Source organism: Bubalus bubalis, chromosome 12, assembly GCF_019923935.1.
Source record: "Bubalus bubalis isolate 160015118507 breed Murrah chromosome 12, NDDB_SH_1, whole genome shotgun sequence".
Lineage (NCBI taxonomy): Eukaryota > Metazoa > Chordata > Mammalia > Artiodactyla > Bovidae > Bubalus > Bubalus bubalis.
In genome coordinates, this window is record NC_059168.1 from 97,713,737 (window position 1) to 97,740,383 (window position 26,647).

At 50.4% G+C, this 26,647-nt stretch overlaps 1 protein-coding gene across 2 annotated transcripts in view; it reads right to left on the minus strand.

Annotated features, from left to right (window-relative positions):
- NIBAN2 (niban apoptosis regulator 2) overlaps positions 1–7,590 on the minus strand; it is a 52,679-nt gene extending 45,089 nt beyond the window's left edge. Inside the window, exon 1 of one of the 2 annotated variants that reach the window (XM_006074503.4) lies at positions 7,350–7,590. In XM_006074503.4, coding sequence (XP_006074565.4) covers positions 7,350–7,404 — 55 coding nt within the window. In that variant the 5' untranslated portion in view covers positions 7,405–7,590. Of the gene's footprint in view, positions 1–6,589; positions 6,618–7,349 lie in introns of those variants that run through there. The other variant, XM_044926354.2, reaches the window with a different exon arrangement.
- Positions 7,591–26,647: the final 19,057 nt, after the last annotated feature.

The window sequence follows — 26,647 nt, forward strand, 5'->3', positions numbered from 1 at the left end:
GGACAGGGTGCCCTCTTCTTTAAGGCCAGCCCCTGTGGCTCCCTCCTCTTCACCCCATCCCTCCTCACCCCCTGGACCAGTCACCCCTCACACTTTCCCACTGAAGGTCTGCCCCCCTGAGGATACCCCTCACCCTGCAGAGGGGCGGGCAGCCAGCCAGGCAGTGCCACATGGGCAGGGGCCGTGGAAGAGCTTGGGACACAGTATGCCCCTGGTATCCAGCACAGTGCCTGGCACACAGTAGGAGATCAATAACTATCGAGTGAATGAATAAAAGAATGACCAAGAGTGTCTGGGGCCAGAGCCCACTGCAGAACCTGTGGGGTCTCACAGATACACAGATGGGGACCCTCCCCTTCAACTTCTAACATCCAAACCCACCCAGCCCTGCCTTTAGGAGGCATCTCACGACCACACGGAAAGGATTTTCAGAGGCAGAGAATGCCCATAAGTAGATCCTGGTCTTGGGGTCACAGATGGATAGAAAAGGCACAGAGCGAGGCAGAGCCATTGGTCAGAGTCGTACGAGCAATCAGTGAACAGAAACCCAGACCAAGCAAATAAATCTGGACACACGGCCAGGCAAGGGGGCATGTTCCCATCTGTCTTTTGCCTGTTTATTCTCTGGGCCCTGCCCAAGATCGGGCACAGCGCAGGCAACGCTGTTGACTGACTCTGCTGTGTCAGCAGACTCAGAGCCTGTCTCAGTCCTCCACCCCCAGGTGCCTACTGACCGCTGCAGCTGTCCAGGGCCAGAGTCTGGGGGCTCCTGAACCTGGGGCGTGCCAACTTCCTGAAGCATATGGCAGGGGCCTGGGGGCCGGAGGCTGCAGGACAGACCCGGCCCATGTCTGTCCGGGAAGTGTCAGTCATCAGAGCTACCACGTGCTGTGTTCTCATGGCTCACCAGCCCCGGGCTGCGCCGGGCAGGGGCTGTCACTCTTGATTCTACACCCTGAGAAACCCGCACCCTCAACGTTGCTCTTTTACAGAAGGGAGACAGGGAGGCTCAGAGAGGGTAGCCAACCTGCCATCGGGTGCCAAAGCTCAGGCTCGAACCCAAGCCGTCTGCCTGCGCAGCCTTGCCCAGGACTCCCTGCTTCTTTCTGTCTTACCATCCGCTGTGTCACCAGGTAGGTCCTTCCACCCAAGCACATCAACACTATACACTGAGATGGTTCCCAGGGTGGGGGTGGAACCAGGGGCCCTGGAGAGATGGGCACTTCCTGTTCTTCCAGTTTGAAAAATCGGTGTGATCAGAAAGATTGCAGGGTTTCCGTGACTCAGGCCCCAGGATCCGACCGGGAAGCGGGGGCATGGCTCTGCTCCACCCTCGAGGGTGTGAAACCTCCATCTTTGCTTCCAACGCTGCCAGGCACCGTCTTCAGAAAACCCTTCTTCCGCAGGCAGGGAAGTGGGTGGGGGCGGGGCAGGGGAAGGAAAAGCAGCTGAGGAATTTCTGCGACCGCAGAAGGATGCTGCGAGGAGGAGACCCGGGCTGGAGTGAGTCATGAGCTTGGTCTGCGGAGGAGGAGGGGGCGCCGGCTGGAGGGCAGGACTGGCCAAAGACAGACTTGAGTCGGGGCTGAGTAATGACCGGAGGGGGGCCTCTGACACATGCCGCTCTTCCCACTCAGCTCCTCCCTTTCCAGCCCCCTTCTCCCCAGCGCCTGCCTCTCTCTGGGCCCTTTTCCATGCTGTCTCGCTGGCCACTGACTTTCTCTGTCCCTGTGCTCCCAACCACGGCCAGTAAGATGCTGGGAAGGGAGGTGGAGGGTGTAGATTCAAAGAGACAAAGGAAGGCTTGGCACAGAATAAGTGCTCAGTTAAACAAGGACTAAGCGGACAGGTTAGGAGCGGCCCCTCCTTCCTCTATCTTCTCATCCTCTGGCAGGAGACAAATCAGTGGACTGCCCTCAAGAGAAGCAGCAGGACATATACGGCCAGTCACACCCAGATGCCATGGACATCAGTCCGTGTCCCCCCACCCCAGTTCACCGGCAGCCCCTTTGAGCCCACTCCCAAGAAAAGATGCTTAGAGGCATCAGGGGGGCTCCCAGGAATGGACCTCCCTTGAAATGCCCAGGCTGGTGGGAGCAGGCTGTGGACTGGGGGAGGGGAGGGCAAGTGGATGAGTCTCTCTTCAGCAGGGAAGCTGACTGGAGCAGGAAAGGAGACAAACAGTGACTCAGTTTGCCCCTGAAAACCACCTATTTGGTCACAGGGGAGCCTGGCGATGTCCTGCCTTAGGGGAAAAGGCTAAGAAAAACGTCTGCACAGATGGCCTTGGGCAGAACAAGATGGAGTTTTGGAGAATGCTTCCAGGGAGGTTCTGATGACTGGGGAGAGATGTTTATTATACATCGTTTAGCGCAAGGAGCAAGGCACGAATTGAGTCACGGTCTCGAGAGTGTGTAACAATAAGCACAGAAGGGAAATACCACTAAAGAATGAATTCTTGCAGGATGGTGGTGACTGATCCTTCTAGTTTTGTCTCTAAACCTCATTCCTCAGGTGGCGGGGAGGGAGGCCCACAGCCCAGTTTGGGTCCAGAAAGGCTCTTTGGCAGCATGTGTGGGAAGGATGGAGGGGTGAGGTGGGAGGCAGCTCTGAGCAGGCGAGGCGGGAGCTTGGGCCCCAGCGGTGGGAAAGGAACAGAGTGGAGGCTGGGGAGAGGGGGGAGGGCAGGGTCAACGCCAACAAAAGCACATTATGTAAGACGACACAAGAGCAGGGCAGAATCTCCCCAGACGCCTCACCTCCAGGGGCTGACCCAGACCTAAGCTAAGGGCAGCAGCTGAGGCAGAGGGAGGGGTTGGGGGGTGGGAGGTGGCACACTGCTTCCGGCCAGCCTGGTGGTCTCCCTGTAAAGCCGGGGCAGCATCAGGATGCCACACACCTGGACAGGCGCAGCCCCCACCACTAAACTCCTGGGAGGCACAACCACGGCCCAAGGAGGAAAGGCAGGCTTTTAAAATCAGTTCAGAAAACAAACAAACAAAAGATATTCATTACTTTGTTCAATAAATTAAAAAGATACCCCTTTTCTCATATCTGATGGTCCAAAAGGGTGATAATCCTTGGGACTGAAGTACCACGTGCTGTCAGGAGAGCGCCTTTTCAGAGGCTCTGCATTAATCCATCAAAACATGACCCAGGTGCTTTCGTTTTGAGACCGCTCTGATAGGGGAACCTGGCTCAGGATGCATGCAAGGCAGTTCGGGCAGCACCATGGTTACTAGCAAAACACTGGAAACAACCCCACATTGGTTGACAGGGGTCTGGGTAAGCAAACCGCGCCGTGCACAAAAGGAAACCCACCATCAGAAGGAGGAGGCAGGCTCGTGTTCTGACATGGAAAGATGCTCACAATATACTGAGGTGGGGAGAAAAGTCAAACCACAGAAATATACCCTGGGACCTCTTTTTGTAAACAGAGCTAAATGTGTATGTACATAACCATGGGCGTTTGGAGACCTGGACACACCAATCTGGAGGGGTTTCTTCTGGGGAGAGGGATTGAACGTGGAGCAGCTCTCATTTTTTTTCACTTCTCCACTCCCAAATTGTCTGTGTGTGCCTTACTTTTGCAATCACGCAACACGAACAGTGGTTGCCTAGAATTGGGAAGGATTGGAGGAGAAGCAAGGAGGGTGGGGTGGCGACTCACAGGTAGAAAGTTTCTTTCATGGGTGACCTAAGGTTCTGAATTGATCGTGGGGATGGTTGCTTGACTCTGAATATACAGAAAACCATTGATTGGTCCACTTTCAGTGGGCAAACTGGCTGGCAGGTGAATTGCGTTTCAATAAAGCTGCTATTTAATAAAAGAATTAGCAACGGGAAAGGTGAGGCCGGCAGAAGGGAAGCGGGCAGGCACTGGCAAACTTCGGCAGGAGCCCTCTCAGGTGATAAACCTCAGGGCACTGTGTGGATGTAGGCAGTGGCGGGGAGGTAGTTCCTTGACCACCACAATTTCATCCTGGTCAACAGAATTTCCAGAGCAACAGTCGAGTCCTTTAAGGCCATCCCTGAGGCAGAAGCCCCCCTCCCATCCCCCACTATTCCATGCCAGGCAGGGCCAGGTTTCCTGCCATGAATGCAGCACCTAACCCTCTACTTGTATACCTTGAGCAACAGTGAGCTCACTTCCTCACCTGTCCCATCTTGGTTTATGTGGCTCAGACCATATGCAAAGAACCCCTCTTACAGCGCTGACAGGAGCCACCAGCAAGCCCACACTTATCCTGGCCTCTGCACCAGGTAGAAGCTATGAGCTGGCCTAACCCCCCATCTCTTCACGTCCTAGTTCCTTCCTTGTCATATGGGTCCATCACTCACTGCCGTCCGGACCCCCTCCAGAGAACCCATGTCCATCTCACACATATGCCAATGCAGAAGGCAATCCAGGTTCCCAAAAGCCAGGTGGACTCTTACATCCAGGAAACCAGCATCAACCTTGACCCCGGACCCTGGACAAGCCCTTAACCACAGCTATAACTGCTCCCTTTAAACTCAAACACTGGACCCCTTTCAGAAACAGAGAATAAAGAACCATCTCAATAACAAAGGCAGATGTTTGCTAAGCACTTACTGTGTCCCAAGCACTGGGCTAAGTTTCAGACCTGCATGATGTCATTATTCCCATTTTACAGATAAGAAAATTGAGATTTAGGAGACCCTGAGCTGCCTCAAGTCTGAGGTGTGTGGGAAACATTGCAGGTGGTTCGGAGGAGAAGGGGGCAGCAGAGGATGAGATGGTTGGATGGCATCACCAACTCAATGGACATGGGTTTGAGCAAACTCCAGGAGACAGTGAAGGACAGGGAAGCCTGCAGTCCATGGGATAGCAAGAGTCAAACGCGACTTAGCAACTGAACAACAAGGCCCTCACACCCGGAAGCGACTTTGGCCCTCAGGGAGCACACTGGTTCGGTCACAGCAGGAAACTGAGACCCCGAGAGAGTAAGAGCAAGTGGCTGCCTGAGGTTACACAGGCCTCCTGGCTCCCTGGCCAGGGTTCTTCCTCCGTGCAAACTCCCCTACGAACGAAGGAGAAGCTCATCCTGCCACCAGCCACATGGGGCCGCCGGTGTGAGAACAAGCCCCTGCTTGCCAGGAGCTTTGAGATTCCAGGATGAAAGGTGCCATGACAGCAAAAAAAAAAAAAACCGGCACCATGGGCAGGAGCGCGCCTGACCCCTGCCAGGACTTGCAGGCTGGAACTCACCTGCTCGGGGTGCGCAAGGAGCCCCGGGAGCCACCAGCCAAGCCACAGAACCTGAACAGGAATGGAGCCTCGGAAATCAGAGCACAGCTGACTTCTTTACAGGGCAGCCCTGGGCCGGAGGGGGAGGGCTCTGGAATTTTAATTGTCCTGCAGGAAAATGCCCCGCTGCCCTGGCTGCTCCGTGGGAGGGGCAAGGAGGATGCGACAATCTCCCCAGAGATTTCCCAGGCAGCCCCCTCCCGTGGGAGGGGGGCTGGAGGCTTGCTGGCTGCCTCCCCTCCCACCTGGTACTGCAGGAGCCCCCTCAGGTGAGCCTGGACCAGGAATTTGAGGCATCTGAAGAGGGCTATTAACAGCACTGAAGTTTTGAGAAGAAAGAGGCCAGCAGGCTCTGAGTGGGCCCAGCCTTCTTCCACCCAGCCTGGTATCCACAAAGCAAACCCAAGCCTGCCCAGGAGAGGACACTTCACCTTTTGTGGCCTCCGTCTCCTCCCCTTCAAGGTGGCAGTTCTCAGCCCAGGAGGCAGGAAGGGGGTAGAGCCAGAGCTGGGTGTGGGGGGAGGGAGGGAAACGCCCCCCCAAAGAAGGCGCAGCACACCCCACCCAGGCGGGGGTGAGAGGGCCCCAAGAGGAGGTCGTGAATGGATGGACTGTTACAGAGCCCCAGGAGGCTGCCACCAACAGGGAGGGGACAGGAAGACTCCGCCCCAGCCTTCCTCCTCCCAGAGTCCAGGCCTGTCCTACAAACAAGTGTTCCAGGACTTAACCCCCTGCTGGTCTGATGCTAGAGAGGGTCTGACTCACTTCTACATCACCCTCACCGTTGGGCCAGCCCCAGGCCTGGCACAAAAGGGGATCTCCGGCCGTGGGCCCAGGACCCCAGTCACAGGACAAATCTTTGTGTCCAGCCAAGGGCGGGGACACAGCATTGGGAGACCCCTGGTTCCTGTTCTCCAGAGGTCTGAGTGGGCAGAACACAGCTGCTGAAACTCTACAGGGTGGCAGGACACATCATAAGTGTAGGCAGACACAGTGTGCTAGGTCTTCCGGACAGAGAAAGGCAAGTTCAGCCAAGAGCAACAGGCTCCCTTCTCATAGACTGCCCCCCACCATCGTACGTGGACCAGCATCCCACACACTGGGGTCTCCCCTATGCCAGAGCTGTGTTAAGTAAGCCATGTGAATTAGCTCACTTAAATCGATTAATAAGCAAGAAAGTATTCACCCCATTTCGAAGAGGGGGAAACTAAGGGCATTAAGAGACTTGTCCAAGAGATCCCAGATGGGAAACAGACGCTGGGATTCCCCCCTGGCAGCCTCCCCCAGAACTGAGTTTCCCAGGCAGCTTGAGGATCTTACCCTGTCTCTCCATTCCTGGGGTTTAGGGAAGGAGGAGCGCAGCACCCTACAGCACTCTCTGTGCTTTCCCAGGGAGGAAGAGGGCAGCTGCCCCTCAGAGAAGCGGCCACTGTGCAGGGCTGGGAGCAGACGCGGTTGAAGGAGGGGGCTGAGGAGACTGGGCTCTGGCCTTAACCAGCCCCCTAAACAAGCTGCCCGCGGAAGCACCCAGCTGTGCCGGAGGCCAGGGACAGGGGTATCTGACCCACCCCTCCTGTGCACCCCATCTCTCCTAGGCCCACTCCCCAGGCTCAGGCTCAGACCCTGATGGGCCAATCCCTTGGAAGCCTCGGCCACGTGTACTGGGTCTGGAGCCAGAGCAAGCCGGGGCCTGGGACAGTCAGGGAAGGTCAGGACAAGCTGGCCGAGTGGGCCCGGACCGCTTCCGGGCAGAGATACCCAAGGTGAAGCGGGGAGGCTGCAGCCCTCTTCCACAGCTCAGACTGCGGGACTGTGTCCGGGAATCCAGAGACCCGGCGGCTCCCAGGGGTGGGTGGAAGTTCGAGTCCCCTCGGGAGGGGGAAGGGCGAGCTCAGAAGGAGCCAGGAAGGGGCACCCAGACGTAGGAGAAACAAGCTTGGACAACAGGTCTTGGCCCTGGGCCACTCCCGCCCTGCCCGGGGCCTGACTCTCCGCAGACCCCAGCAGGCAGGCCGGGATGGGGGCGTGGCCGGGGCTCCCCGCCGGACCCCCGAAGCAAGCTGCGCGGCGCCGGACTCACCTGCGATGTGCTGACGCCGGGCGTCGTCCAGGTGCGTGGACAGCACGTCCCCCATGATGAGGAGGAGCCGCGCGGCCCAATCCGGCCGCCGCCTGCCGCTGCCTGCGCTGCTCAAACAGGCGCCGCTGGCGCCATGGAGCCGGCCCGCCCTGCTCCCGCCGCCCCTGGCTGCGGCCTCTACCCGGCTAGCGCTCCGGCTCCAGTAGCGTCGGTCCACTAGCTGGCCGCCTCCGCCTTGCGCCCCAGCCCGCGGCCCCGCCCAGCCCAGCCCCGCCCCGCCAGGCCACGCCCCCAGACTCGAGCCCCGCCCCCTCCTTGGTGGCTGGCGAGCGGGCGGGGCAGGGGCCCGGGGATGCAAGGACCGCCTGCAAGACAGAAACAAAGAGGAGGTCGGAGAAAGCGAGGCCGATGGGGGAGACGAGGAGCGGGGCGCACCGGACCGTGACCGAAACGAAGAAAGAGATGGCGCTGGTGGGGGGACGTCTGAAAGAACGGGGGTGCCTGCGGGGTTCCAGCCTGGGTGTCAACGCCCCCCACCTTCCCCGACCCCCTTGGGAAGAGAGCCACACCAGAAGGACGTGGGGGACCGGTAGGCGACGCCCAAGAGCACTCCTCCCGCCCCTGCTCCCCTGCCCCCAGCCCCGCCCGCGACTACCAGTTCTCAGGAAGTTCCTTGGCCTTGATCCGACCTGCCCCAGAAGGTGTACCCGCCCGTCTTGCACAACAGTGCAAGGAAAAGGGAGGTAGCGAGGAGAGCTCCGACTCAAAGGCCAGGCGCGCATTCCTCGGGCTCCGCATGTGGGTATTTCACTTTGGAGGTGGCTTGTGGGACAGGACAAGTCAGGAATAGAAAAAAAAAAAAGAACAGATTGTAAAAGATGCAGATTCAAAACCCATGGACCAGCATGGAGTTTGGGGGCTGGGCATAGTTGGGTCACAGGTACCAGGAGAATGTGTTTCAATTCTACCCCACTGTCCCCCAAGCTGGTAGGGGAGCCGGGTTAACCCCTGGGACCCCCCCAGATAATGGACTGGGGTAGCAAAAGCCATCCTTGGCTGCTGATGTTCAGACCTCCTGTACTGCATCCTAGGGGTCGTCCCGTTTTTGCTTGCTTTCCCCAATGACTGAGTACTTAGCCACTTCTCTGTGTGCCCCAGCCTGTAATTGGACAGCTCTGACTGCAACTGTGACATAGGCAGAAAGCGATGATAATCAAAGTGAACATTGCTGAGCACGGTGCTTCTGACCCGTCAACGCCAACATAGGTTTGAAGTTGACTAATGGGACACAGGGCACTCTTCACGCGGTAGGTGATAAACACCTGCTGGCTCGGCTCTCTACAAGATGCTGGGGATGAAAAGAGAGGATGCAAGCTGTCCTACCTGCTCTGGGCCCCAGGACATGTGGCAGTATTGAGAACCTCAGTTTCCTCATCCGTCCACTGAGAATAATGATGCTTTGTTGTGAGGATTAAATGAGATAACAGAGTGACTAGACAGCACCTGGCAAGGTTGGGTCATCTCAGTAAACAGAACCCACCATTCTATTATTCGTCACAGTCCCTGCCCTTGAGAGCATAGAGAAGCTTGAGGAAGGAACAGTGCATTCTGTCTTGAGGAAGATCGCAGAAGGAGTAATACCAGAACTACGAGCTGGAAGAATGAGAATTTTGACAGGAGATCCTAAGGAATAGCATTCCAGGGAGTGGGGATAGCATGGGCAGAAGCACAGTCTTTGAAGAGCAGGATGTATTCACGCAGCAGAGAACTATGAGGTGAAGCTGAAGTCAAGCTGGCAGAGATGATTAGTATCCTTCTACAGAGATGGAAACTGAGGCCCAGAGAGGGAAAGTGACTTGCCAAGGTCACACAGTAAGGCGGAGCCAGAACCCAGACAGAGGCCAAGTCTGCAGACACGCTGACTTCTCTTTGAGCCACCAGAAGCAAATGATACTACTAGGCTCATTTTCTTTTTCCCATGACCCAAACTGTAGACACTGGAAAGGCCTGCTCTAACCTGAGAGGTGGGTAGATCAAGGCATCTGACATCTGAACACCCAGGAGGCCTGGACCAGTTGGGGTAAAGGTGGGGCCACGAGCCAGCCTTTTGCCAGCCTCTGTGGTGCAAACAGGCCTGTGAGCCCCAAACACCCACAAACTTCCCAGGGTCAGGCCCCTAGCCCAGGAGCTCTCCCTCTTGGCTTTGGAGACCTTCTGTCGTGTGTCATCACCTAGACCTTCTGAGCACCCATGACCTCCCCTGTGAGACAAACGAGCTTGTGAAAGAGGAAAGACACTGTAAGCATGTGAATAACTCCCCTCGCAGCATAGGGCTGTCCCCTTGAATTAAAGATTCATTCGGTCCACACAAAATTGTAGCAGGGTGGAGGGGAATTGACTGCAAAAAAAATCAGGGAGGAGATTTGGGGGTGAATGGAAACAGTCTATGTCTTGGCAGTTACACAAGAGTACTTATTTGTCAAAACTCATCAGACTATATGACTTATAAGGGAGTGCATTTGATTGCATGTAAATTCTACTTCAATAAAGTTGATTTTAAAATGAAAAACAGGAAGTTCCCTGGTGGTCTAGTGGTTAGAATTCCAGGGTTTTCACTACTGTGGGATTCCGGGGTTCAATCCCTAATTGGGGAACTGAGATCCCACAAGCCACACAGCATGGTCAAAAATAAATGGGCTCCCCTTGTGGCTCAGCTGGTAAAGAATCCGCCGGCAATGTGGGAGACCTGGGGTCAATCCCTGGGTTGGAAAGATCCCCTGGAGAAGGGAAAGGCTACCTACTCCAGTATTCTGGCCTGGAGAATTCCATGGACTGTATAGTCCATGGGGTCGCAAAGAGTCGGACACAACTGAGCAACCTTCACTTTGCTGACACCACATCCAGGAATCACGCCAGACTTTCCCTGCCTTGTCTCACAGAGTCCTCACAATGACTTCGTTGGAAGAATCACCAATTACAAGGATTTTTTCCCCTCCTTATATGGCATGCAGGACCTTAGTTCCCCAACCAGGTATTGAACCGGTGCCCCCTATATTGGGAGTCTTAACCACTGGACCACCAAGGAAGTCCCATAAGGATTCTTTTTTTTGGTTGGGGGGCAGATCTTCATTGCTGCATCAACTTTTGTCTAGTTTCAGTACGCGGGGGCTACTCTTGTTGCAGGACATGAGCTTCTCATTGTTGTGGCTTCTCTTGTTGCAGAGCACAAGTTTTGGAGCATGGGCTTCAGTAGTTGTGGCACAAGGGGCTTAGTTTCTCTGCAGCATGTGGGATCTTCCCAGATCAGGGCTTGAACCCATGTCCCCTGCATTGGCAAGTGGATGCTTTACCAATGAGCCACGAGGGAGGCCCCATGTGGATTTTTAAAAGATGATATTCCATGGTGTGCACTTAGCAGTTTAAACACTGGATAGGTGGGCAAGGAGAGAGAGTGCCAGGTAAAGACGTCAGTGTGTGCAAAGGCGAGGAACATGAGTCCCTATGGGCCCCAGGGCCTGATGGCTATTCCCAGGCTCCTGCAGGGACGAGGAAAGAGGGGCCCTTCCCTGGCTGGGTGGGACCAGATGGGAGACTCCCCGAACATCCAGAACATGGAGTTTTTAGCCTTATTCTGGAAGATTGTAAAATTCTTTAAAAGTTCTCAACTCTCCACTACTTTAAGGTAATAAATCAGGCCAGTGATGATCTTTGGGTGGGGGAACAATGATTTATTTTTGACAGGAAAGACAAATGATTGTAGTCATCAGCCCCATAGGAGGAAGGGGAAGGGATCCCAGGAAGTTAGCCATCAGAATTTCTCAACTCTAAAGGTTGGGAACCCTCGCCCTCCTACTCGAGGCGGTTTTGGTGTTCAGTTTTTAGTTTGAAGTAAACTAAAGAATCTTTTCATACATCTTTTGGCTATCTGTGGGTGGTTATTCTTCTTATTCAGGTCCTCTGCTTTCTGTTGGAATGTCTATCTTTTTTCTTTTTTACTTTAAAGATCTTTTTCTACAGGAAGGATCTTTCAACTTGGCAAGGCAGAGGCAGGTACAGGAGTGTCTGCTCTTTCTCCAGAGCTCACGGGTGCCATCTCGATCCACCAGGCTCACCCACACCCTTTCTTTGGCCCTGGGCCCCAGAGCCTGGTGGAAGATAACAGGCATGTGGACAAAGGATAGGAATGGTCCAGACCTGGAGCCAAGAGGGGAGGTTCCTTCCTGCCCATCTGCTGGGCCTGCCTACCCCCAACCCCCTCCCTACACTGCTGCACCCCCCTACCCCCCAACCCTCCCCAGGATGCCACCTACAGCCCTTGATTCATCATTCCTTCAGGAAGTGGCTTCTGCCAAGCTGCCTCCCTCCGGGCTACCCCACCCCACCCCACCCTAAAGCACATTTAGAAACAAGAACCCAAAGGTGAAGAAGACTATTTTGAGAGGGAGGGCCCAGAAGGTCAGAGCCAGAGCTTGGACAAAGGCCTGAAGAAGGGAAGGGATTTGCCCCTGAACATACAGGCTCCTTCCTGGTCTTATAAGAAGGAGGAGGTCCCTTCCTTGCCCTGTTGGTCCCTCTCCCTCCCAGTTGGCTGAGAGCCCCAGCTCTGCCCTCCCCACAAACCTGTCAGACCTGAAATAGCCCAGGAGGAAAAAAAACAAACACCTCGGGTAAACAACAGGGAGTGTGAATGAATCAGGATCTTGTTTTTAAGGCATATCATGTGTCCACCACTGTTTCTCCAGTTGGCATGGCCCGTTGCTCGGAAGGGACCCTGGCACCCCGCCCAGGCCTCCCCTCTTTATTAACTATTGGGTGATGGAAGGAGATGCAGCTCAAAGTCCGTTCCATCTGTCACCTGGCCTACCGCAGCTAAAGTCCTTTCTTGCTCCTCCAGTAGCCAGCTCCCCGGCCACACTCAAGTCCAGGCCTCGTGACTACCAGCCTGGTAGAATGCCCAGCAGCCTCTTTGGCCTCCCTGCCTCCAGCTTCCCATTTGTTCCTCGCTGGGCAGCCAGCTGGATTCTAAAACACAAAGATGACCATGCCGTTCCCCTGCTTCAAACCTTTTGTGGCTGAGACTTGCCTGGCAGTCCGGTGGTTAAGACTTCATGCTTCTAATGCAGGGGGTAAGGGTTTGATCCCTGGTCAGGGAACTCAGAACCCACTCCTGCATTCTGCACAGCCAAAATCAATCAATAAATAACAATAACAACAACAAAAAATAACCTCTGTGGCTCCCACTGTCCTGGAGATAAAGTCAGATCCCAACCATGGCATTTAGGGTTCTTGCCAGCATCTCTTCGTCTTGCCCTTCACAGGTCACACTGACTTTTCACATCCTTGAACTAGCCGGGCTCTATCCTACGTCACGACTTCCACACACGCTGATTCCCTTTCCCTGTCTTGCCACATCCAGCACAGTTCATCCCCCAGACCTCAGCTAAAACGACCCTCCAGCTCCCCACCTCACCCACTGGCCTTTAACTCCTTCCTTCACAGTCAGTACATTCATAATTACTTTGTGTAAGATTACTTGTTTAAATAGACCTTCCTCTCCGAGGACAAGAATGTTCTCAATTCAAAATGACATCCCTAGTGCCAGACGTAATGGGAGCTTGGGTGAATCGTGGGCTCTGGAGGGGAATGTGACAGTGGACACCCAGCTGGTCCCCGGGACTCAGCAGGCTTGTTTACAGGCCTCCCTGTGCACGTGCCTGCCGTGGCCACTCCCACCTCACTCCCCATTTGATAGCATAGTTGGTTCTACAGAGTCTTTGCTTGCATACCTCCAAGAACCGAGTGCTCACCACTCCCACAGGTCATGACTCCCAGTTGGACCCAACAACCCCAAAGTCAGAAGAGGGGGTGTTGAAGTACCAGCAAATAGTGAGTGAGCGTGAGGGAGTGGGGAGTGAGAAATCATAACAACGAGATGATAAAGACCACAAAAGTTCCCATTCACTGCAGGCTTCTGCTGTACCCAGCTCTGGGCGTTACACCCTCCACCTCACTGAGTCATGGCTCCGCTCTGTGCAGGAGGCCCTTTGCAGGGACACTCATCTTCAAGGAGAGAGAATTCAGTGTCAGTGAGGCAAAGTGACCTAACCAAGGTCACACAACACGTAAGAGGTGAAGAAAAGCCCCACACACAGCTCGGCCAGCGTCAGAGCAATCATACACTGCTATACACCACCATCCTTCCAGACCTGATCCCTAGTTCTCAGACACAAAAGGGATCCTCTACTATGCCTACTATTTACTCACCCACTGGTTTATCACTTAACAATGTAGTATATAAAATAAGCATCTTCCTACGCTAATAAATGGTTAATTCTACAAGTTTTTATGGTTGTACAATCAGATGGTAAAGAATCTGCCTGCAATTATGGAGACCCAGGTTTGATCCCTGGGTTGGGAAGATTCCCTGGAAAAGGAAATGGCACCCCGCTCCAGTACTCTTGCCTGGAGAATTCCATGGACAGAGGAGCTTGGTGGGCTCTAGTCCATGGGGTCACAAATAGTAGGATGCAACTGAGTGACTGACACCTTCACTGCTTTCAGTATTGCATTGTATGGCCCATTAAACTATTTGCCTATGACTGGACACTTGTTTTCTGAATTATCTTCTGAGGCTATATTTCTAGAAGTGAGATGATTGGTATAAACCTCCTTTTGAGGATTTTGACACTTGGTGGCAAATGGCCCTGAAATAACTGTAGCAGCCAGCATCCCCTGACACTCGCTATGTGCCTGTCAAATGTCTCTTGTCAAGAACCCTCTGTTGTCATGGTGACTGGTGCACAAGTCTACACTCCCATCTCACCCCACCCTGCAGAGTGAGAGCCCCCGAGAGCAGGGACCCCGAGGCTAGCCCAGTTCCTGACTTCTGGCACGTCCCAGAGAGAGCTTGGCTGCTGAGCCAGCGTTGATAGCCACCCAGTTCCTCCAGGACCAGCCAGGGGGGGTTTTGGGTTCTGCCAACCTCCGCCCAACCCCTTCCATGTCAAGCTTGGTTTCCTGCTGGGCTGAGGCGGCCCCTCACCAGCTGGTGACTCAGAGCCTGGCCAGGATGGCAGCGTTGGCCGCGCCTCCCCAGTGCTCCTTGAGAGTAAGCTTGCGGTGAAGCTGGGTGGGGCTTCTTGGGTGGGGCCTTCCTCTATCCCTTCAGTCTTACTGATTTTTGTCCTCTGGGTCTTCCAGACAAGATGAGAATAATCCTGGCTTCTGTGTGCCTGAGTACATGAGGGGTGACTGAGATGTCCCCCTGAGGGCACCTCCTTGCACGGGGAGGAACAGAGAAGGCCCAAGAGGAAGGTGGGGGCAAGGGAGAGATTTAGTGAGGAGAGCATAGAGCCGGGTTTGGGGTGCGCCCCACTGCTGCGTGAGAAAGGGCTGGTCAGGGACCCAGGGGCAGGGGGCTTTCAGGACTGGGCCATCGGACCCCATTCAGCACTTCTGTGAGAATTAGGACAGTCCAGTGACAACAACAGACTGGGAGAGTCTCGTGCCATGGCTCTAGCTGGCTTGGCAAGGGCGGCATGGGCTGGATTCAGCCTCTGTTACTCTGTCCACCAGACACATTTATTTACTTATTTTTAAAAGTATTTGTTTATTTGGCTCCACTGGGTCTTAGTTGCAGCATGTGGGATCTAGTTCCCTGACCAGGGATCGAACCTGGGTCCCTTTCATTGGGAATGTGGAGTCTTAGCCATTGGTCCACCAGGGAAGTCCCAGACACCTTTAAAAAGGGTTTGACCCGCACACTCGTGCAGAGGTGAAGAGGCAGTGGCAGGGGTGGTATTCCTTCCAGGGGGTATTTGGAAATGTGTATGAGGGCATTTTTAATTACTGCTGCGTCTAGTGTCCATGGAGGTGCAGGAGGAGGTCTACTGACTTTTAGTGCCTGAAGTTCAGTGATGCCAAGCATTCTGGTGAGATGGCCAGTCCTGCAAAGGAACAACCCCGCCTGCCTCGCTCCCTCATCCAGAGCTGACCCCGCTGCTGCCCAGTCGCTTCTGGAGAGGACGGTGCTGACTGTAGAAGTGCCTCCCAGTGCTCCAGGTGGTTTTAAGATGCATTGTCTCACTAACTGGGCTTGAAGCTTCCCTGGCCAGGGAGTGAAGCTGATGTTGGCATCCTCACTAGTAGCAATCATGGTAAGGATGCGGGCATGACCCCGAGTGGCCCTTACATGCCGGGCATGGGGCAAGGACTTTGGATATTTTATCTTCGTGACAGTCCCACGACGGCTGCACTAATAGTATCCCCATTTCACAGGTGAGGAAACTCAGGCTAAAGCAGTCGCAAGGGTGGGTGTCCTTCATTTCAAAGCCCTACTCCCTGCCAGTAGGACAAACTGGGTCCATTTGACAGATGGGGAAACTGACCCACAGACTTTTTCATGGCTCCTCAACTAGCCACTGGCAAAGCCGGGCAGACTCGAGATGTCTGGGCTCTTTAATCAGGAGCCTGCCCACTCTACCCCTATGCCAATGGCCCATGTCTGTAAATGAGGGGCAGTTTAATAAGAATAAAAAGCTCCAAGGAAAGGCCTTCCTGTGCCTGCTCTCTACCCATACTGCCTACTTTTTCTAAGGATACCCTGCTCTGGAAAACTTGAAGGTAATTCCTTTTACCCAAAGTAATCTGCAGGGAAATTAATTCATTCATTAAAAATAAAGCCAAGCTAAAAAAAATTTTTTTCATATAAAGTAACGTGCAGAAAATGAGCCCAGTCTCTCTTTCCTACTGCGATAGTCATAACCTCTATTGCAATAGTCTCTTTTGTAAAGCCAGTTATTCTTTTATTTATTTAGTTAGTTAGCTGCACCAAGTCCTGGTTGCACCATGTGGGACCTAGTCCCTGGACCAGGGATTGAACCTGGGGCCCTGCGTTGGGAGCTCGGAGCCTTAGCCACTGGACCATCTGGGAAGTCTGTGCAATAATTTTAAACAAAGTCTTCTTTTTAAAAAGTAAATAAATAAAAATCAAGTACAGGGAGACTTTACCCCTTTAAGGTGTCTTCCTGTCACTTTGAAGAGTTTCGAAGATGTCCTACATATCCTGGGAAATGTTCTCTGCCCACTGGAAAAGCCCAGGCCCGCCCTCAAGGTGAGCAGCACTCTGCGTATCCTTCAACCTTCTGTGAGGACTGACTCACCATTCTGGGCCTCAGTTTTTGTAAGATGAAGCTAATAATCCCTATCATTGTAGGGACTGCTGTAAGGAGGCAATGGGATCAACCATGTACACACAGGCTTGGCCCAGAGTGGGGCACACCTATCAGATGCTGGCTGCTCTAGTGATGATCGTCAGCATCTAGAGTGGAAAACAGACAGTCTACACTGGATTCCAATTCTGATGATACGAGGTGGACAGTGGCATGATAAAGCTTAGAGCCAAGAGTGCTGGGAGGGTATGGCACAAGGCAGGAGAGCTTCCTGGTGGAGGAGGCACTGTCTGAGCTGGGCTGTGATGGATGGAACAGGATCTACTGTAAAGAAGTCGTGCATCCCAGGTGCACCAGCTGGGTTGCAGAGCACTGATCTGTAGAAATTCTCCAGGACGTCCTCCAGGTGAGAAAGAAGGATCCTGTGGAACCTGGGAGAGGTTGAAAGTGTTAATTTGGGTTTTGTTTAGTCACTCAGTCATGTCTGACTCTTTGCAACCCCACAGACTGTAGCCCACCAGGCTCCTCTGTCCATGGGATTTTCCGGGCAGGAATATTGGAGTGGGGTTGCCATTTCCTTCTCCAGCCAGTTTGGGTAACAGGGCCAGAAGTACAGCTTCTTTTTTTCCATTTTATTTCCTGATGCCTGATTTACATACATCAGCTGCAAAACTCTCATTGAATTTTTAAAACATATTTTTGCAGCTTTATTGAAGTATTGATAAAGCCTACCATTTGATAATCTTTGGTGTATGCACACAACCACAGAACCATCACCACAATAGAGAAAAGAAACATACCCATCCCCCTCCAAAGTTTCCTTCTGCACCTTTGTGATTCCCCGCTCCCTCCCCCACCTGCCACTGATCTGATTTCCATCACTGCAGGTTAGTTTGAATTTTCTAGAATTTTATAAAAATGGAACTATACAATATTACTCTTCTTTTGCCTGACTTTTAAACTCAGTACCATTGAGATTCATCCAGGGTGTTTGGTACGTTAATAGTTCAGTCTTTTTTATTGCTGGCTTGTATTACACTGTGTGTATGTACTATGGGTTTTTAATCAATTCACCTATTGATGGCCATTTGAGTCGTCTCCAGTTTTGAGCTATTACTCTGCTGTGAACATCTGTGCATAGCTCGATTAATTTTTATCCATGTAGATACTTGGGTATAGGGCTTCCCTGGTGGCTCAGTGGTAAAGAATCCACCTGCCAATGCAGAAGATGAGGGTTTGATCCCTGGGTCGGGAAGATTCCCTTGAGGAGGAAATGGCAACCCACCTGGGATAGTCCATGGAGAGAGGAGCCTGCCGGGCTACAGTCCGTGGGGTCGCAAAAGAGCAGAACACGACTCAGCACCTAGGCAACAGCAACAAATATGTGGGCTTAACCATCACCCAGATCAAGATATGAGATACTTCCAGCACCCCAGAATGGTCTCTTGTGCCAGCCCACATTCTTCCATAAATCAGCTTGTTTATCCTAGAACTTCACATCAGTGGAATTAAACAAGGCAACACGTGTTCTTTTGTGTGGTGGCTTCTTTTGCTCTACATTATGTTTCCAAGATTAATCCATGTTGTTACTTCTATCGGTAGTTCATTCTTTTTATGGTTTTTGGTATTCCACTGTATGGATACACCAGAAAGTCTTTACCCATCCTCCTGTTGACGGACATCTGGGTTGCTTCCAGGTTTCGGCTATTATAAATAAAAATGCTGTGAACACTTGTGTATAAGGCTTTTTGTAGATATGTTTTTCTCTTGCTGACTGGGTCACAGAGAGGAGTGGAATTTCTGGTTCATAGGTAAGAATGCCTCTTACTAGAAACTGTCAAACATTTTTTCAAGCTGGTGTTACCATTTACACCCTTACCAACAATGCATGAGAATCCCAGTTGCTCCAAATTCTTGCCAACATTTGGTATAGTGAAGGCTTTTAGTTTAGCCTTTCTGGTGGTGAGCAGGGTTATCTCATGGTGGTTTTGTTTTGCATCTCCTGTATGACTAATAAGTAATGATATTCTGTCATATGCTTGTAGGATTTCATTTTTCACTTAAATTTTGTGTTATTACAAGAGTAAAACATGCTTATGGTCAACAAAAGAGTCCGAAATGCAGTACTTGGATGCAGTCTCAAAAACGACAGAATGATCTCTGTTCGTTTCCAAGGCAAAGCATTCAATATCACAGTAATCCAAGTCTATGCCCCAACCAGTAACGCTGAAGAAGCTGAAGTTGAACGGTTCTATGAAGACCTACAAGACCTTTTAGAACTAACACCCAAAAAGGATGTCCTTTTCATTATAGGGGACTGGAATGCAAAAGTAGGAAGTCAAGAAACACCTGAAGTAACAGGCAAATTTGGCCTTGGAATGAAGCAGGGCAATGACTAATAGAGTTTTGCCAAGAAAATGCACTAGTCATAACAAACACCCTCTTCCAACAACACAAGAGAAGACTGTATACATGGACATCACCAGATGGTCAACACCGAAATCAGACTGATTATATTCTTTGCAGCCAAAGATGGAGAAGCTCTATACAGTCAGCAAAAACAAGACCAAGAGCTGACTGTGGCTCAGACCATGAACTCCTTATTGCCAAATTCAGACTGAAATTGAAGAAAGTATGGAAAACCACTAGACCATTCAAGTATGACCTAAATCAAATCCCTTATGATTATGCAGTGGAAGTGAGAAATAGATTTAAGGGCCTAGATCTGATAGACAGAGTGCCTGATGAGCTATGGAATGAGGTTCGTGACATTGTACAGGAGACAGGGATCAAGACCATCCCCATGGAAAAGAAATGCAAAAAAGCAAACTGGCTGTCTGGGGAGGCCTTACAAATAGCTGTGAAAAGAAGACAAGCGAAAAGCAAAGGAGAAAAGGAAAGATATAAACATCTGAATGCAGAGTTCCAAAGAATAGCAAGAAGAGATAAGAAAGCCTTCTTCAGCGATCAATGCAAAGAAATAGAGGAAAACAACAGAATGGGAAAGACTAGAGATCTCTTCAAGAAAATCAGAGATACCAAAGGAACATTTCATGCAAAGATGGGCTCGATAAAGGACAGAAATGGCATGGACCTAACAGAAGCAGAAGATATTAAGAAGAGATGGCAAGAATACACAGAAGAACTGTACAAAAAAGATCTTCACGACCCAGATAATCACGATGGTGTGATCACTGACCTAGAGCCAGACATCCTGGAATGTGAAGTCAAGTGGGCTTTAGAAAGCATCACTACGAACAAAGCTAGTGGAGGTGATAGAATTCCAGTGGAGCTATTCCAAATCCTGAAAGATGAGACTGTGAAAGTGCTGCACTCAATATGCCAGCAAATTTGGAAAACTCAGCAGTGGCTACAGGACTGGAAAAGTCAGTTTTCATTCCAATCCCAAAGAAAGGCAATGCCAAAGAATGCTCAAACTACCGCACAATTGTACTCATTTCACACGCTATAAAGTAATGTTCAAAATTCTCCAAGCCAGGCTTCAGCAATATGTGAACCATGAACTTCCAGATGTTCCAGCTGGTTTTAGAAAAGGCAGAGCAACCAGAGATCAAATTGCCAACATCCGCTGAATCATGGAAAAAGCAAGAGAGTTCCAGAAAAACATCTATTTCTGCTTTATTGACTATGCCAAAGCCTTTGACTGTGTGGATCACAATAAACTGTGGAAAATTCTGAAAAAGATGGGAATACCAGACCACCTGATCTGCCTCTTGAGAAATTTGTATGCAGGTCAGGAAGCAACAGTTAGAACTGGACATGGAACAACAGACTGGTTCCACATAGGAAAAGGAGTACGTCAAGGCTGTATATTGTCACCCTGTTTATTTAACTTATATGCAGAGTACATCATGAGAAACGCTGGGCTGGAGGAAGCACAAGCTGGAATCAAGATTGCCAGGAGAAATCTCAATAACCTCAGATATGCAGATGACACCACCCTTATGGCAGAAAGTGAAGAGGAACTAAAAAGCCTCTTGATGAAGGTGAAAGTGGAGAGTGAAAAAGTTGGCTTAAAGCTCAACATTCAGAAAACAAAGATCATGGCATCTGGTCCCATCACTTCATGGGAAATAGTTGGGGAAACAGTGGAAACAGTGTCAGACTTTATTTTTCTGGGCTCCAAAATCACTGCAGATGGTGACTGCAGCCATGGAATTAAAAGACGCTTACTCCTTGGAAGGAAAGTTATGACCAACCTAGATAGCATATTGAAAAGCAGAGACATTACTTTGCCAACAAAGGTTTGTCTAGTCAAGGCTATGGTTTTTCCTGTGATCATGTATGGATGTGAGAGTTGGACTGTGAAGAAGGCTGAGCACCGAAGAATTGATGCTTTTGAACTGTGGTGTTGGAGAAGACTCTTGAGAGTCCCTTGGACTGCAAGGAGATCCAACCAGTCCATTCTGAAGGAGATCAGCCCTGGGATTTCTTTGGAAGGAATGATGCTAAAGCTGAAACTCCAGTACTTTGGCCACCTCATGTGAAGAGTTGACTCATTGGAAAAGACTCTGATGCTGGGAGGGATTGGGGGCAAGAGGATAAGGGGACGACAGAGGATGAGATGGCTGGATGGCATCACTGACTCGATGGACGTGAGTCTGGGTGAACTCCAGGAGCTGGTGATGGACAGGGCGGCCTGGCGTGTTGCGATTCATGGGGTCGCAAAGAGTCGGACACAACTGAGCGACTGATCTGATCTGATCTGAATGTAAGACATTCAACTACAGAAGTATCTATAAAGTACAAAACGAAAAAAAAATTAACTTGCTCTCCCATTTTCCCCTCTGGCATTCAGTTCAGTTCAGTTGCTCAGTCGTGTCTGATTCTTTGCAGCCTCATGGACTGCAGCACACCAGGCTCCCCGTCCATCACCAACTCCCAGAGCTTGCTCAAACTCATGCCCATCGATTTTGTGATGCCATCCAACCATCTCATCCTCTGTTGTCCCCTTCTCCTCCTGCCAGCATCAGGGTCTTTTCCAAGAAGTCAATTCTTCATCTCAGGTGGCCAAAGGATTGGCGTTTCAGCTTCAGCATCAGTCCTTCCAATGAACATTGCTAATGCCCCTGGCAATAGCTAACAATTTATTGTGTAGCCTACATAAAGAGATATAATTGCGTACACACGTGCACATCTACTTACATTTTTTTTCTAACCACACATATAAAACAAAATTTTTTTTGAGTGTATACTATGTACCAACTTGAAGCGAAGGGACTGACATACGTCCTATCATCAAGTCTTTACAGTAACTGTGATATCTGGGTAAAGAGACTAGGACCCAGAGAGGTTAAGATGGTTGCTAAGGTCACACAGCTTTTAAGTGTCAGTGCCCATACTTGAACCAACATTCAAAACACCAGATGGATGAACTGAGATGCTCTCCTCTTACCTATTGCTTACTTACTCAGATTCATCTGTCCTTTCATTTACTCAGCAAAGAATCTTGAAGCCCATTCCAGGTCCTGCTCTGCCTTTCAGAGCCACAGATAAGCTGAGGGATCAGACAGGTAGATTGACTAATTTAACTTAGAGAGAAAGGGGTGGTACAATGGGAGAATTAGATGGGGCAACTCAGATCCAGATTTTGGGTCAGAAAAGGGTCCTTCACAGGAGGACTGAGGCTCTGACTCAGGCCAGTGGATGCCGACTCACCCCGTCCTTCCTGAATTGAGCTCAGATTTTGAAGGCTTCTGGAGGAATTGAAGGGTATCCCAGCGGGTGCTAGTGTAAAGAACCCACTTGCCACTGCAGGAAAAGAGACATGAGTTCGATTCCTGGGTCAGGAAGATCCCCTGGAGGAGGGCATGGCAACCCACTCCAGTATTCTTGCCTGGAGAATCCCATGGACAGAGGAGCCTTGAAGGCTGCAGTCCATGGGGTCGCACAGAATCTGATACAACTGAAGTGACTGAGCATATACCAACATACAGGGGAAGTGAGGTAGCCCCAGAAGGAGGGGCAAGGAAGGGAGGTCTCTGAGGTTCTGGTGGTGGTTTGACTAGACCCTGAGTTCCACCAGCCCCAACTAGTATTTGCATGTGGTTGTACTTTAACCATAAAACCCATTCTAGCACTGTAGAGTCCACATCTCTGTCTGTGCTGGTCTTACTGACTTATGATCACAAGGAAATATTTTCATGGTAAAAAAAGAAAAGGGTCATGGAGGAAGTGACCCCTGAGGGATGTGTAGGATACCCAGAGAAGAGAGGACATAGAAACAGTACTTGTAGGAGAGGAAGGCAGGAAGCCTCTGTCTTCCCCGAGGTTGAGACTGGGATTGAGTGGAGGCAGACAAGGTGGAGGGGCAGGGTCAGCAGCAAGAGCTTGTGACCATCTTACAGAGCCTGGCCCCCTTGGGAGCAAACATGGGGGCTGCAGAAGAACTAGAGTCACAACGTTCAGATTCCAGGGTTTTAGGACTTAATTTCCTTCCCTCCCCATCCTGCAAGATTCTTTTGCAAGGAGCACACAGAGTCCTGGCCCCAGGGGGTTTGGCAGCCACCCAGACGCTGCGCTCCACAGCTGCTCCCAGGGCAGACGATGCGGAGGCAGGGTTCAGGCTGCCTTGGGGTTCACGAAGGAACCCATTGCCCCCTGGTGGTGACCTGGATGCAGCCATGAAGGGAAATCTGACTTCTGCAGCACCCCAGGAAATGCGGACTGGGCAGGTGTCCAGAGGTCCCACTCCTCTCTCAGACCTCCCATCTCAGTCACCAGGGCCACCGACCAGCTGTTCCACTGGGGCTCACCCTGAAGACCCCTCTTTCTCTCAGTTCAACCCACTGTGGTTCCACCAGGCTGGTCCTCCTTCTCCCTCACCTCCATTTTGCCGTAGCTCCCCAGATGGTGTCTCTGTTGTCTGGACCACCGGCAGTCTCTACACAGAAGCTGTGCCTGTGTGCTCAGTCACTAAGTCACGTCTGACCCTTTGCCACCCCATGGAACCCATCTCTCCCACATTGGCAGGTGGGTTCTTTTACCACTGAGCCAGTTGCTACCAAGGTGTCTGCTAATGTGGGAGACGCAGGAGATGCCGGTTTCATCCCTGGGTGGGGAAGATCCACTGGAGGATGAAAGGGCAACCCACTCCAGTATTCTTGCCTGGGAAATCCCATGGACAGAGGAGCCTGGAGAGCTATAGTCCATGGGGTTGCAAAGAGTCCCACGCCATCGAACAAGCACAAAGGAAGCCACACAGAAACTAGGGTGATCTTTTTTTCTTATTATACAGTAAATTGCACAATCTGAAATGTACAGCCTGATACCTTTTTATATATGTAATCACCCGTGTAACACCCACCCAGATCAATATATTGAAAATGTCCAGCCCTGGAAACCCATCTAGCTCCCTCTCCCCACAAAGGTGAGCAGTATTCTAATCTCTATCTCCAAAGATCCTTGTGGTCTGTTGCTAAATCGTAAGGAAATGGAAACAATGAGAGACTTTATTTTGGGGGGCTCCAAAATCACTGCAGATGGTAACTGCAGCCATGAAGTTAAAAGACACTTGCTTCTTGGAAGAAAAGCTATGACCAACCTAGACAGCATATTAAAAGCAGAGACATTACTTTGCCAACAAAGGTCCATCTAGTCAGAGCTATGGTTTTTCCAGTGGTCATGTATGGATGTGAGAGTTTGACTGTAAAGAAAACTGAGCACCAAAGAATTGATGCTTTTGAACTGTAGTGTTGGAGAAGACTCTTGAGAGTCCCTTGGACTGCAAGAAGATCCAACCAGTCCATCCTAAAGGAAATCAGTCCTGAATATTCATTGGAAGGACTGATGTTGAAGCTGAAACTCCAATCCTTTGGCCACCTGATGAGAAGAACGGACTCTTTGGAAAAGACCCTGATGCTGGGAAAGATTGAAGGCAGGAGAATAAGGGGACGACAGAGGACGAGATGGTCAGATGGCATCACCAACTTCGATAGACATGAGTTTGACCAGGCTCTGGGAGTTGGTGATGGACAGGGAAGCCTGGCATGCTTCAGTCCATGGGGTCGCAAAGAGTCAGACACGACTGGGCGACTGAACTGAACTGGACTGGAAGAAGTGGAGTCATTACATAATGTACATTCTTGCCTTTCATCCGTCACAGTCAGCCCACACTCTGAGGTGTGCTGTATATTTACACGTTTCCTTTCTATGGACAATATTCAACCATGTTGATGAACAATTTTTAAAACTTTTTACTTGGAAATAATTTTAAATTTACAGAAAGTTTGCAAGAATTAAAATAGTTCTTATTTTTAAAAAGAGCACAAAGAGCACACTCATACATCCTTTACTTGGATTAAACAGTATTTTATATCATAGGAATCAATCTATATGCAGACGTACATACATAATAAGAACACAAAGATATATATACAAATAGTGAGCTTCCCCGATGGCTCCAATAGTAAAGAATCTGCCTGTGATGCAAGAGACCTGGGTTTGGTCCATGGGTCTGGAAGATCCCCTGGAGAAGGGAATGGCTACCCACTCCAGCATTCTTGCCTGGAGAATCCCATGGACAGAGGAGCCTGGTGGGATACGGTCCATGAGGTCGCAGAGAGTCAGATATGACTGATCGACTAATACTTTCACCTCAAACACACAGAATGGGATTTTATACACATGCATACATGCATATACACATGTATGTGTATATATGTAAAACAGTCATATATGTATATGTATTTATGTGTGTATATAATTTCTTCTGAATCATTTGTGTGGATTTTAAAAAAAATATTTACTTATGTATTTATCTGGCTACACCGAGTCTTAGCTGTGGCATGTAAACTCTTAGCTGCAGCATGTGGGATCTAGCTCCCTGATCAGGGATCGAACCCCTGACCACCCGCACTGGGAGCTCGGAGTCTTAGCCACTGAACCACCAGGGAAGTCCCGTGAGTATAGATTTGATACATTACGGGTCTTTAACCCTAAACACTTTAATGTGTATTTCCTAAGCAGAGGGATAGTCCCTTACATAACTACAGTGACCAAATCTCTTATTCCCGGGGGTGAGGGGGTGTCCCAAAAGTGAAAATTGTCTATAGTTTTCCTTTTTTTTAAAAAAAAAAACAACAACACTTCTATTTTGGTACTAAAGACATGTCAGTAAAATGGCTTGGAAATTTTCTGTATTTTCCTATGGTCTAGAATAGTTTGTGTGATATAAGAACAGTCTGATCTCTAAAGGCTAGATAAAACTCAGCTATGAAACCATCAGGGCCTGGAGCCTTTTTCCACCTCCAGTTTTTAAATTAAAATTTCAAATCTACAAAATCTTGAGCCCTCTTCACTTTAGATTCACCAGTTGTTAGTATTTTACCATATCTGTACTCTCCGCAACCCCCACACATGTGCACACACATGCACACACGCACACACACACGCACACATGTGCACACACGTGCACATACATGCATGCACACACACACACATTCATGCTCTACTTGGTAGTGTGTCAACTTAGCTGGAACTAAGTTTCCTAGAATTCTCTCCCATGTGTGATTCCAAATTGAGTTGGCAATAAAATTAATGTACTCAAGATTTGGAAGGAGCAGGTTTTTTTTTTTAATGTTTTGCACTTTGATGAAAGGCCTCAGGCTCTGTTATAGCTGGCATGTGATCGTCACTGAGCTGCTAACTTGCCTTGCTGGTTTTGGGGCAGCACCTGGACCTAAAGTCGCCGTGGTTCCAGCTAGGTCACTTCCTTTTGCTTCTCTGAGTCCTGGGCCAGGTATGTGTACAGCTCTGAGGTAAGGACACAAGTTCTCCTCCAGGTCACCTGCATCCCTGAGGTTGGAGACAGTGGAAGACAGATGTGAGCTTCAGTTTGTTCTTATTCTCTCCCGATTCATGTCCTATTCTCCTTTCCAACTTCTGCCAGGTATAGAGGCCTTGCACAGTCTGTGCTACCAGCATCTGCAACTGCATAAGATCTAGTCCCTGTTACCAATCCCTTATTCTATGTCATTCACAGTGGCCCTAATTCTCTGGATCAAACACACACACACACACTTAAAAACTTTTTGCTCAGCTACTTGAAAGGTGAAATACAAACATCAAACACTTCATTTCTAGCTATATATTTTTTAAACATGCTTT